The sequence below is a fragment of the Astyanax mexicanus genome, chromosome 4, assembly GCF_023375975.1.
Source record: "Astyanax mexicanus isolate ESR-SI-001 chromosome 4, AstMex3_surface, whole genome shotgun sequence".
Taxonomy (NCBI): Eukaryota; Metazoa; Chordata; class Actinopteri; order Characiformes; family Acestrorhamphidae; genus Astyanax; species Astyanax mexicanus.
In genome coordinates, this window is record NC_064411.1 from 54921248 (window position 1) to 54934671 (window position 13424).

At 38.1% G+C, this 13424-nt stretch overlaps 1 protein-coding gene and 1 long non-coding RNA gene across 3 annotated transcripts in view; both read left to right on the top strand.

Annotated features, from left to right (window-relative positions):
• Positions 1–13424, top strand: part of ssbp3a (single stranded DNA binding protein 3a) — a 58400-nt gene that overhangs the window by 5160 nt on the left and 39816 nt on the right. For both annotated transcript variants that reach the window (XM_049478878.1, XM_049478877.1), the window contains exon 4: positions 178–262. In XM_049478878.1, the coding sequence (XP_049334835.1) occupies positions 178–262 (85 nt within the window). The remainder of the gene's footprint in view (positions 1–177; positions 263–13424) is intronic.
• LOC125801718 (uncharacterized) lies at positions 7818–10483 on the top strand. Its single transcript, XR_007438897.1, has 2 exons — positions 7818–8631; positions 8785–10483. It is a non-coding gene; the product is annotated as an uncharacterized LOC125801718 (long non-coding RNA).

Below are 13424 nucleotides of genomic sequence, written 5' to 3' on the forward strand. Positions count from 1 at the left end.
TTCTGTTGCAGAGATAGCAATACACCAGACATTTACCTCATTTTCAGACCACAACACCCATCAGTGTAGATATATTCAGAAACTCTGCTAGCCTGTAAATGTATGAAGAAATTGACACCAGTCAGTCACAGTGGAGGTTTATCTGGTATTGATCTGTTTAATTGTGTTTTATTTCAGTGTGTTCTGGGATCTGTACTGTGCTGCACCTGAAAGAAGAGACACGTGTGAACACTCGAGCGAGGCCAAAGCTTTTCACGACTACGTGAGTACTTACGAACTTTCTGCTCTTGCTGCTGATTTCTTTCAGTTTGACTTTACTTTTTATAGAAGCAACTTGGTGATAGTATTATAAATGATTGTATTTATTCAATCGAAACAAGATTATAAAGGTTATCATAAAAAATTCTATTTAAAAATAAAACTGTTGAAAAGTTAATCAAAGATTAAAAAATTGAAAAAAGCAAAAAAAAATAAAATAAAATGATCAAAATAATAATATAATACTATACTGTTCATTTGCATCCCTGGACACTTGGCACTTTACTGTACACTCTGTACCTTTTCACTCCTGGACACTTTACTGTACATCTTGTACATTTGCACCCCTGGATACTTTGTCACTTTACTGTACATCCTGTACTTTTGCACTCCTGGACACTACACTACGCACCTTACTTAAATACAATACTTGCACAGGTTTATGTTTAATATTGTCATATCTGCTGATACCTTCTATACTTAAATTATTATTTTACTGCACTACCTCATATCTATGACTGATTACTTTCACACTTTGTATAGTTTTTTTGTATTTATATATTTATGTATATATTTTTAAGTCTCAGTTTATAATTTTATAGTTTAGAGTCTTATATTCCTCACTGTGCTCTTTTATTTTATTTTGTAATACTTATTGTTTGTTTCGACTGTGTTGTGTAACTGCTACTGGCTGCTAAATTTCCTTCGGGATCAATAAAATATCTATCTATCTATCTATCTATCTATCTATCTATCTATCTATAAATGAAAAAAAATAATACAGGCAATAAATCATGAGATAATTAAAGAATACATAAATAAATGACAAATTAAAAAAAAAGTAAATTAAATTAAAATAAATAATTAGGTATGCTCAGTGTATTTGGAAACTGAAAATATATTTATAGTTACAATAATTTATTTATTTGGTGTATTTTAAGTTACAAAGCTCTTTACTTGTTTTTTTTATTTGTTTGTTTGATATATTGTTCCAGAAATAATTGTGGCATTTTATGCCAGTTATCTAATATCAATATAGTTTTTTTAAAGGGGGCATATCAAAGCTCCAAACAAGAAATCCATCCATCAGTTTTCTGTAAATCAGCTGAAAGAGATTAGATCAGTTGAAGAAAAGCCATTTCAGTCGTTTCTTTCTGCTGGTTGAGAAACCTCAGACAGTACACAGCAGAATTAGGCAGCAGACTTCGTCTGAGGGAGGGATCTGTAGCTACTGTGCATGGCAAGTCAGCAGATAAGGGAGATGGAACAATATTGAGATTATGTCCATATATTAAACATGAATAAAAACCTGTAAAATTCTGTAAAATGTTTTATATTGTTAATTTCTCTGCATCACTGTATTACCGGTCCCTGTCCAGTGACTATAGAAAGTGCTGGGTTGAGAAGATGAGCAGCGTGAGTGTGGAGATGTGTTGTTTCCTGTGTTTCCAGCCTGAAGGACAGAGGCTATTATCATTCTGTAACAGAGAGTCTACACAGTCCTCAGATAAGCAGCGCTGACCGTATACACTGGAGAAGTGTCTATAATACTATATACTTAACCTCCAGCAGCTCGGGGATAAACTGTGTGTGAAATTATAGCTTTAAAACAGTTTAAAACAGTAGATTAGCTTTCTTTAATACAGCGCTGTGTATTGGGGAGGACTTCCCGATATGAAACGAATTACAAATTACCATCAAACCAAGCTGAACTGCTTGAATTTTTGCACCAGGAGTAAAGCAGCATAAAGTTATCCAAAAGCAGTGTGTAAGACTGGTGGAGGAGAACATGATGCCCAGATGCATAAAAACTTAATATAACTTAATAACCAATTATTGATTTCTGAACTCTTAAAACTTTATAAATATGAACTTGTTTTCTTTGCATTATTTGAGGTCTGAAAGCTCTGCATCTTTTTTGCTATTTCAGTCATTTCTCATTTTCTACAAATAAATGCTCTAAATGAGAATATTTTTATTTGGAATTTGGGAGAAATGTTGTCTGCAGTTCATAGAATAAAACAACAGTGCTCATTTTAATCAAATATAAACCTATAAATAGCAAAATCAGAGAAATGCAGAGAAATGTTGCGATTATTTAATCAAATATCAGAAAAAAGTTGAAGTTTTATCCAATCAAAATAGTGGGATCTAAAGAAATAATACAGTACTACTATCTAGTGGGCGGGGCTTAAACAACACAACACTTCTGAACCACTTCTGACACCAATCTTGTCAAGCATTTAAAAATTAAAACAATAAAAAATAGATACTATGTTTTTTTCGAAAATCGACACAGAATTACAAAACAATATCACGATACTTTGATATATTGATATTTTTTTACAACCATAATACATTCACAAGGTGATCGACTGCAACAAGCTGGATGCATTTTTCATGGAAATTGGATGTAGAGGAAAAGTTGTTATATGAAACTTATGTTATCAATTTTTGATTTTTAAAATCTTAATAGCAGAAATGCACCAAATATTATTATTATCATTTTTTTTACAGTGAAAATGACTTGGCAACCAAAATTATTTGGCAACTGCGATAAAAAAAAAAAAAATGCTGACACCATCAAATTACTAAGAGCTGGTACGATAAAAATGTTTAATAAATCAAAAAGTCTTTAAAATTGTACCTTTATAATTACATTTTTTTAAAGTGATACAAAGAAAATTTTGGCTATATATTGGCTAAATTAATTAAAAACTCTGAAAATCTGTGGGTTTGGTATCCGCTATTTGGTATTCAGCAAATTCTTATCATTTTTTTTTTTTTTTTTAGCTTTTTTAGCATTTTCTCTAAAATTCAATGTTCATCTGCTGTTTTTCTGATGACAAATTAGTAAATCCACATATAAAATATTAGATTTATGAGCCAGTTTGAGCTACCTAAACATAATTTTCTCATATTTGTATTTTTTACTTCAGTAGCTTCAGTATCTCTGCAGCAGTGGATGGAGAAATGTTAAGGGCTCCCGGGTGGAGCAGCAGTCTAAGCGCTGACCCTGTCATCAGGAAATTGCAGGCGTTGGGTCTCTAGCTCAGATTTTCTGTTTAAATTACCTCAAAATTGGCAATTTCAGGATCCAAGTACAGTTCTCTATAATGGAGTCAATAGAGCAGAAATGATGGGTAGTGTTGTATTTCTAATAGATGTACAGAGGTGGTGTCTCGAAATGAGATTTCAGACATGGCTTAAATTAATGCTCAGTTGGTGCCTCTGCTTTTCTAAATAGGTCTTTTTGCTTTGAGAAGGTCAGGGGTCACGTTTGGAGATGATCTGATCTGATACCAGAGTAGAGCAGCTGTAATTTCCGCTTCCAGCTCAGAAAAAAAAGAAATTCGCTCCATTGCTCTTGTCGCACCCCGGTTGCTGAGAATAATATGGGAACTGGCCTGAAACATATGGTCTAATTCCCCGGTTGCTGAGTATAATATGAAAACTAGCCTGAACAACATGTTCCAACACCCTGGTTGCTGAGTAGAATATGGGAACTGGTCTGAACCACATGTTCCAACACCCTGGTTGCTGAGTAGAATATGGGAACTGGTCTGAACCACATGTTCCAACACCCCAGTTGCTGAGCATTATATAGAAACTAGCCTGAACCACATGTTTCAACACCTCAATCACTGAGTATAATATGAAAACCAGCCTGAACCACATGTTTCAACACCCCGGTTGCTGAGTATAATATGAAAACAAGCCTGAACAACATGTTCCAACACCCCGGTTGCTGAGTATAATATGGAAACCAGCCTGAACAACATGTTCCAACACCCCGATTGCTGAGTATAATATGGAAACCAGCCTGAACAACATGTTTCAACACCCCAGTTGCTGAGTATAATATGGAAACTGGCCTGAACAACATGTTCCAACACCCTGGATGCTGAATATAATATGGAAACTAACCTGAACAACATGCTCCTACACCCCGGTTGCTGAGTATAATATGGAAACCAGCCTGAACAACATGTTCCAACATCCCGGTTGCTGAGTATAATATGGGAACTGGTCTGAACCACATGTTTCAACACCCCAGTTGCTGAGTATAATATGGAAACCGGCCTTAAACACATGTTAAAACACCCCGGTTGCTGAGTATAATATGGTAACTGGTCTGAACAACATGTTCCAACACCCTGGATGCTGAATATAATATGGAAACTAACCTGAACCACATGCTCCTACACCCCGGTTGCTGAGTATAATATGGGAACCTACCCAAGCCTTTAGTTGCTTTACCAAACTTCAGTGCTGATCTTCAAATTTATAACTTACATACTGTCGAGTAAATACATCCCAGTATATTTTTATAACTTTAAAACTAAAAAACAAAATTGACATTTAGTTTTAAATAAAAAAAATTACTTTAATTTTGAAGTAGTGCAGCCAGCTTCACTTGGTCTTTAATTGGCATACAATAATCATACAATACGTCTATCATTGTGCATCTTTAGATTTTTTAATGTTTCTTTGGTGTTTCTTAGTGGTTTATATGGTGTTGCTAAGTGATCGCTAGGTCGCTGCAATGGTGGATGCCAAGTGGTTGCTTGTTAGTTGGTATGGTATCTCAGGCAGTCTCTGTGTGTTTCTAGGGTGCTCCTTAGTGGTTGCTGTGGTATCCCAGGGGGTTGATATGGCATTGAAATGGATTCTGGTTTTAGTGATAAGGTATTGTAGTTCATGTATATATTTTATTAGTTCATTGTCTTTTCAGGAAGCGTTTTCGTATCCTAGTCCATCATTCCTGTACCGCTGTTTTAAAGAAAGAGTTTGGGTTTTAGGGTTTTAGGGTTTAAGGGTTTAAGGGTCGTGAGTGGAAGAACTCCTGTTGTTTGACACAGAAACCAGTCTTACACAAATCTCCTCTAAATCCCGGAGTTTAAAATGCTCTGCATGTTCTTAGGCTGGATTAAGTTGAGTAAGCTGCAAGGATTTATCTGGTAATTCAGCATTGTGGAGTATCTGACGCGCTGGTGGAGATTGGACACGGCCTCTACATCTCTTACGGTAAGCGAAGGGGAACGCCGGTGCGGATCGTAGGAGCTCTGCGAGAACTGGTTTTTATGGGAAGTCTGTCCAAACATGGGGATCTTCTACAATAAGCCAACAATTACTACAGCTTTCCCCACAACACAGCAGCGCTCCGAGCATTAAAAAGGCCTGAAACAGTGAAGGGGGCGGGGTTTACAAATCCTTAAGTTCAGACACAATGCAGGAGCCAACCCTCTGTGATGTAAACAGCCACGTTTAAATGAGCCTCTCTTTATTTGCTTTGTTTGTAGACGAGGATTCCACTATGGTGGTCCACCGCAGGAAGCCATCCTCTTCTCTAAAGGGCCCTGAACAGAGTGATACAAGGTTTTAACCTCTTTCTGCAGGAACCTGATTGGCCAGCACTGGCCTTTTGTTTCTTTTAATCTTCTTTACTCTGTTAGTAACATGATCCTCACTGACGTTTCCATGTTTAATTGACCTGTGATGAAGGTGATCTGTGTATAAATCGCTCTTGACTTATAATAAATGTATCGTCCTGCAGATTCCTGGCAGTCAAACAAAAGTTTAGATTTGCCTGTCTTACCAGCATATGAGCAGTTCTCTCTTTCTCTCTTAAGAACATTTTTCTCTGTTCATTGGCTGTTTTCATGGTTCAGTTCCAAGTGCCATTGATTTACACAAGCTGGACACTATATGGTAGTGTAGAGACACCAGGGCAGGTTGGAGGATTATATGGTGTATAGGGTCTACAATATATAATAGTGTAGTATATGGAGTATAGGTGAATTTATAGGGAGTGTGAAGTAGTATAGGGAGTATTGAGTAATCAGGGGGTATAGGGTAGTATAGAAAGTATGAGGTAGTATAGGTGGTATATGGTATTATAGGAATTATACTGTAGTATAGGCCAGTATATGGAGTACAGGTAGGCCTGGACAATAATTCGATATCGGTATTTATCGCGATAAGAAATGTTTCAATAACGGTGATATCATTTTTGTGGTATATCGATATGTATTATTTACAGAATCTGTCACGGACATGCGTTTTACTGGCGTCAGCTCGCCGCACAGCTGAACACAATCAGCTTCCGTAGCTGGACTATCTCTGTGCGTGATGACGTAATCACATAGGCACGTAGCCACGTAGCCAGGCTAGGCTAGATTTGGCTAGGCTAGGCTAGGCTCGGGTCCGCTACGCATCTAAAATGCCTCGCGCTGGAGCCAAACGGAGCCAGCACGAGCGGATCCAAGGTTAAGGTAGGCTCGGTTTGCATCTGAAATGTTCCGCGCTGGAGTGGAACGGAACGGAACCGAGCCTAGCCTAGCCTCGGGTCCGCCCACGGGTCCGCTCGGTCCGCCTCTGGTTCGCTCGGTCCGCCCACGGGTCCGCTCGGTCAGCGGTCAGTTGCGGGTCCTCTTTGTCAGCCGCGGGTCCTCTTGGCTCCCAGCACGGGACATTTTTGATGCAAAATGAATGTCCCTGCCGCTTCCACAAGTGATTAATTGAAGGAGGGAGGTCTGATTCAGTGGTGAGGATTTGGTTCGACTCTCGGAAGGTCTGCTAAACTTCAGTTTGCTGCAAATTGTGCCGGAGAGTGGAGCAGCGGTAATGTTAAAACATCTAATCTGTTCCACCACCTCAATCAGTTCCACTACATACAATATTTTCCTTATACTGGCTGAAGCACTTTTATAGCTTAAGTTATTTAAGTTATTTAAAGTTTATGAATCCTTTAGGTTTGTTTATTTGACGGGGATATCATGTTCCTTTTATGTTCATAAAGAGTTGTATTTTGGCTGAAGCACTTTTTCTTGTGTTCTTTATCCTAGTTGAAACACTTTTGTTTTGATCTGTTAAATTTGTTTACAAAAGACTAAGAAGCTCTGCTTCTATCCTAATTTTAAGTTATTTTTTATTGGTAATAGTTATATTGGCTTATGTTTGACAGGGATGTCATGTTTTTATTTTGCTATATGCAAATAAAATTGAGCATTGATTTATCTTGACTATTGTTTATTTCTTAAGTATTATAATGTTTTCGTGAAAGGAGGTTTCAAAGACTTAAATTAAGTAGACAGTAGTAGGTACTAGGGGTGTGCCATATCATATATCACGATATTATACTCTGAAATATCGTGCCACATCACTCACCCCTAATTATCACATCAGGGTACTAATTTTTTTGCTGTTTTAAGCAAAAGAAAAACTCACACATTTCTAATTTCCTATTAAATATCTACTAGAGACAGATTATATCTGTAAAGTGTCATTTATTTTACTTTAATACTGGATATATGGAGATATTTGGAGTGCATTATTATTATTAGTATCATGTAATTCTCAATTATTGACTTCTGTTATAAATCTGCTAAAATTATTGTTTTTTTTTTATATCTTAAAGGTGTGCAATATCATATCGTATACAATAATAAAAAAAGTTTTTTGTTTTTTTGTCATATCGCCAAGAGTATCGTTATCGCGATAATACCATGAAATATTGTGATATTATTTTAGGGCCATATCGCCCACCCCTAGTAGGTACGTATTTCCATTGCAGGGATTCTTAGCAGTTTTCTGAGGCCTTCTAAGTATTTATATCGATATCGGAATTATATCGTATCGACCGAAATTAAGGAATATATCGTGATATGAATTTTGGCCATATCGTCCAGCACTAAGTACAGGGTAGTATAGGCACTATAAGGTAGTATAGGGACTATAGTTGGTGCAAATAATATAGGGAGTATGAGGATTATATGGGAAGTATAGTGTAGTATAGGAAGTATAAATTGTTATTGGGCAGTATATGAAGGATAGGGTAGTATATGGAGTACAGGGTAGTATGGGGAGTACAGTGTAGTGTAGGACAAATGGGGTAATATGAGGGTTTAGGTCATTATTGGAAGTATACGGAAGTGTAGAACAGTATAGGGAGTACAGGGTAGTATGGGGAGTATAGTGTAGAATAGGAAGTACGGGGTAGTATAGGGAGTATAGGGTATTATATGAAGTATACAGTACTATAGGTCAGTATAGGGAGTACAGGGTAGTATGGGGAGTATAATAAAGGAGATACATGGTAGTATAGGGAATTTAAGGAAGTATACAGTACTCTAGGGCAGGATAGTATGGGGATTATAGTGTAGTGTAGGAAGTGTGGGGTATTATAAAACAGTATAGGGCCTACATGGTTGTATGAGTAGTATAAGAAGTATATGGGGAGTGTAGTGTAGTATAGGGGGATATAGGGTACAATAGGAAGTATAGGGTGGTATAGGGAAACTAATGCAGTATAGGTAGTAAGGAGGGAGTATAGGGTAGCATATGCACTGTAAGGTAGTATAGGGACTATAGGTACTATAAGGTAGTATAGGGAGTATGAGGAGTATATGGACAGTATAGTGTAGTATAGGAAGTATAGGGTAGCATTGGGCAGTATATAAAGGATAGAGCAGTATAGGGAGTATAGGGTAGTATAGGCTGTATAAGGTTATATAGGGACTAAAGGTACTATAAGGTAGTATACGGAGTATGAGGAGTATATGGGGAGTATATTGTAACATAGGAAATATAGCTAGGCTAGGGCGGTATATGGGGAGTATAGGGTGGTATTGGGCACTATATGATAGATAGGGCAGTATCAGGAGAATAAGGCAGTATAGGGAGTATGAGGAGTATATGGACAGTATAGGAGAACTAATGCAGTATAGGGAGTAAAGGGCAGTGTGGGGAGTATAGTGTAGTATAAGCACTGTAAGGTAGTATAGGTACTATAAGGTACTATAAGGTAGTATAGGGAGTATGAGGAGTATATGGACAGTATAGTGTAGTATAGGAAGTATAGGGTAGCATTGGGCAGTATATAAAGGATAGAGCAGTATAGGGTAGTATAGGCTGTATAAGGTTATATAGGGACTAAAGGTACTATAAGGTAGTATAGGGAGTATGAGGAATATATAGGATAGGGTAGTGTATGGGAAGTATAGGGTAGTATAGGAAGTATAAGATGGTATAGAGCAGTATATAAAGGATAGGGCAGTGTAGTATATAGTGTAGTATAGAAAGTAAAAGTAAATACATGGCGTATGGGGTATTATAGAAATAGTATATGGTAGTATTAGGGAGAATAGTAGAGAATATGACAGTATAGAGAGTAGGTGGTACTATGGTGAGTATAGTTTAGTATAGGAGCTATAAGGCAGTGTAGTATAGTATTCTATACTACTTCATAACACCTCATCCTAGCATAAATCTTAAGCAATATTTGGATACAGTATGTAATATTGCTTTAAAATGCAATTAATTTGTGTAATTTGATCATACAACAGAATATATGTATACTAACCATTTGTTAAGCATCTGATATATATGTATACGGTATGTTTTTACCATATATCATATATTAAGCACCCCTGCAGTGAGAAATGGTGATCTGGCACAGTCAGTGCGATGCTGCTAGTATATAATATCTGCAGTAAAGACTCAGATCTTGGTCTGGATCAGATTCAGCAGGTAGCTGGAGCGTCAGGTTGTATCTCTGAAGGCTTTCCTCAGTGTAAACATGTGTTCAGCAGCGTGGGCGGGTGCAGGCACCTCGCGCTCTGTGTGGCATTATTAATAAAGTCCACCCTTTAAAAGCTGACCTGCCCCTTTAAACCAGAAATAGCTGCTGGTGTGGAGCGGGAGCCGGCGGGGGGAGGGGCATCGCAGGGCTGATAATAGTGAGGCAGGCTGGAGCTTTTTAGCTTTTTAACCCTGACACAGCTGGAAAGGAGGGGCATTTACATTTACACACACACACACACACACACACACACACTCGCAGCGGTAAAATGCCACTAAGAGTAAAAGGGTACTGGAACCTGGCCTTCCAGGAGTACGCTCTATTTTATACTCATTTACGCTCATTTATACTAATATTATTATTTTTATTAATAATAATGATAATAAAACCTATACATGATCATACACAGGGGTGGAATTATATAAATGAATGGTTGTGAATCAGCCAAAACATTAAAACCACTTCACTAGGTGGATCAAACTAAATCAATTCAAATTTCATTTATTTTAGAGAACCTAGACTCACAGAGAGGACCCACCCTTTTCCGGTCCAAATTATTCGATTGCTTATTTATTTATTTATTTGCTGTTATTTATTCATTATTCAGTAAAAACAGACTATTTGAGCACTTTTTTTTTTTTTGGTCAGAGCTGTGTGGGGCGGAGCAAAAAAGTAAAAACAGGAAGATTTCGTGTTCCAGACCAGAATGTATTTAATGTGAATACAGCTAAACATGCAGCAACAACAGAGATACAATAGCAAACAAATAATAAATCAGGTTAAACTGCACCTGAACAGCTGGTTAGCTCAAATATGAGGAGTATATTTGAGAGTTTGGGGTCGAATCACGTTCTGACCACAAACCTGGCCCTCCTGATCTTGTGGAGCTCAGAATTTCACACCTTCCCAATAACCTGTCTGTTTTAACCAGGATAAAGTAATAATATTCGTTTAAAAAAAGCTTAAGACTGTGAAGCATTAGGGGAAGGGGGAGCGCGAGGGTAATCACGAGGTAACCTCAGCATGGCTTCATCATCCACATGGTTGGGCACGTGCTCGTAAAAAAACGTGAGCAGGTGTTGAAAGCTGTGCACCTCAGTCCAGCACAGTTTTGCATATTTGCAGATATTTCCAGTTACAGCTGAATTCACACTTTTAATCCCAGAAAAACAGAAAAACGCTCTTATTTCCCTTTTAAAAGCCATTTAAATGCTGATTAAAGGGCCGATTACTGTAGTTTTGCTGTTTTCCTCGGGTTTTAAGAGCTTGGCGCTGACTCAGCTCTTGATTGGTCCGGACACAAGACAGCACGCGGGTGGGGACGGGGCTGGTGACGTCACAGGCCCTGCATTGTTTAATATTGCGATATATACATTGCTGAAAAAAGAACATTTGCAATGTACATTTTTTCCAATATCATGCAGCCCTATATGGTATCATTACCGTAATGTTTTTAAATAAGCATCTGGGTTGAGGGCTGGAGGTGTCAGACACTGTCTGCTGCTGCCAGTCTGTCAGACGAGCGATTGATTTTGTGTTTTTAGAGTGTGTGTGTGTGTGTTCAGTAATGATGTTAACACGGAATAATGGCTTCCATCAGTCTGAAGGTCTATAAAGGTCATTTTTGGACAACTTTTTGTTTGAGTTTAACTCCTTTAGAACCCAAAGTCAATGATATTAATAAAGAGTTTATCATGCTTTTGTCACTTTATTACAAGAAAAACAAATGTAACATTTTTTTTTTTTGCTCTATAAGGTGCACTTAAAATCCTTTAATTATCCCAAAAAATATTAGTGCACTTTATAATCTGGTGCTCCTTATGTATGAATTCTACCAGTCAGGTATTAAGGAGCAGTAAAGTCACTCCACTGAAGTACAGAGTTATACAGGAGTTTCAGTGAAGTGTCTCCAGCACCGAGGCCGGAGCAGTATTAACATTAGCCGCTAACTGTGCTAAACGCTAGCTCTTTCATCGTTCAGAGGTGAGTATATTGGACTGTAGCCTGCGCGATTATCGTGTTAAAACAAGCTACCTGAGACGAACCGCTAGCTGATAACGTCCTGGCTTACCAGATCACTCAGTGTTCCTCAGTGTAGCTTTGTCAGGTGGCATTTACTAGCGCTAACTACGGTTAGCCTTAGTAGAAATTTGTAAATCTAAGCTTACTGTTAATAAACAGAAGCGCTTTACTCACTCAAATAATCAGTTTTCAGGAGAGAAATCAGTGTAGATTAACATCCAGCACTCGTTTAACTTGAAAAATGTTTTTTTTTTTTTTTTTTTAAGAATTACAGTTTTGTTTAGTTTACTTAGCTTAGCTTTACAGGTCTCGCCACCCAGCTGAGACATGGCGACACCCCTGTTCCTTACTAGTGTTGCATAATGTGCCTTATTAGTGCCTAGAAAATAGACGTTCATTAATAGTTAGCCTTATAATCCGGTGCACCTTATTATAGTGCAAAAAATACGGTACCCACAGATGTTGCAGCTGGGTTTGTAGATCCTGCTTTACACTTAGAGGCTTCTCCCAAAAATTCTTAATTTCAGATAAATTTACTGGACAGGCTCTGGATGTTTTGTAATCTGGTGGAGACATTCCTGGGAAACTGTGTGTGTGGGGGTGAGCATTATCCTGTTGAAAATGTGCAATTGGAAGACCTGCAATGAGATTGAAGCAGTTAGTGTCCCTCATTGGTGTATCACGTCTCACCACAAGACCTCTATACTTAAACCCAACCATTGTCTGACCCCAAACAAAACCTAGATAGTAGGCAATTTGTCAAAATGTCCATCCAACTTGGCAAAAATGGCTTTGAGTATATGGTAACGGCATGTTTAGCAATCAGCCGTCTCTCACCAGGAGGTACACTACCCAAAACTAGCCTCCGAGAGACTTTTTATAGGGCACTTGTACGCCCTCTTGTGGAAAGTATTTAATCAGCAGAACACAACACACCTGTGCTTTTATTCATTGTTAGCTGCATGAGTATGTCTGGCTGTAGCTGTAGAAGTTTGTGTGTGTGTGTGTGTGTGTGTGTGTGTGTGTGTGTGTGTGTGTGTGTGTGTGTGTGTGTGATAATAATAAGTGTGTCTGGACTGCCCTTTAACATCTATTTGTGATTCAGATTGTAAACAGGTCGATGTTTCTACAAATTTCTCGTAAAAAGGTCTTGAACATTTACGGAAGGCCCTGTGTGTGTGTGTGTGTGTGTGTGTGTGTGTGTGTGTAGGCCTATTTCGGAGGAATACAGTCATACACAGATTCACACTGCTCTGGCAGAACAGCCCGGGGATTAGAGAGAGAAAGAGAGAGAGAGAAAAGAGGAAGGAAGTGAGAGAGTGTGTGTGTAAGAGAGAGAGAGAGAGAGAGAGAAAACATGTGAAAGAGAGAGAGGGAGAGATAGACAGGAAGAAAGTGAGTGAGTGAGTGAAAAAGGAGAGAAATAGAAGGTCAAGAGACAGACGGTAAAGAAAGAATAAAAAAGAGAGGGTAGAGAGAGAGATCGAGAGAAAATGCGTAAGAGAGGAAGAGATTGATAGAGAGAGGGAGAGACAGAATAAGAGAGAGAGGGTAGGGAGAG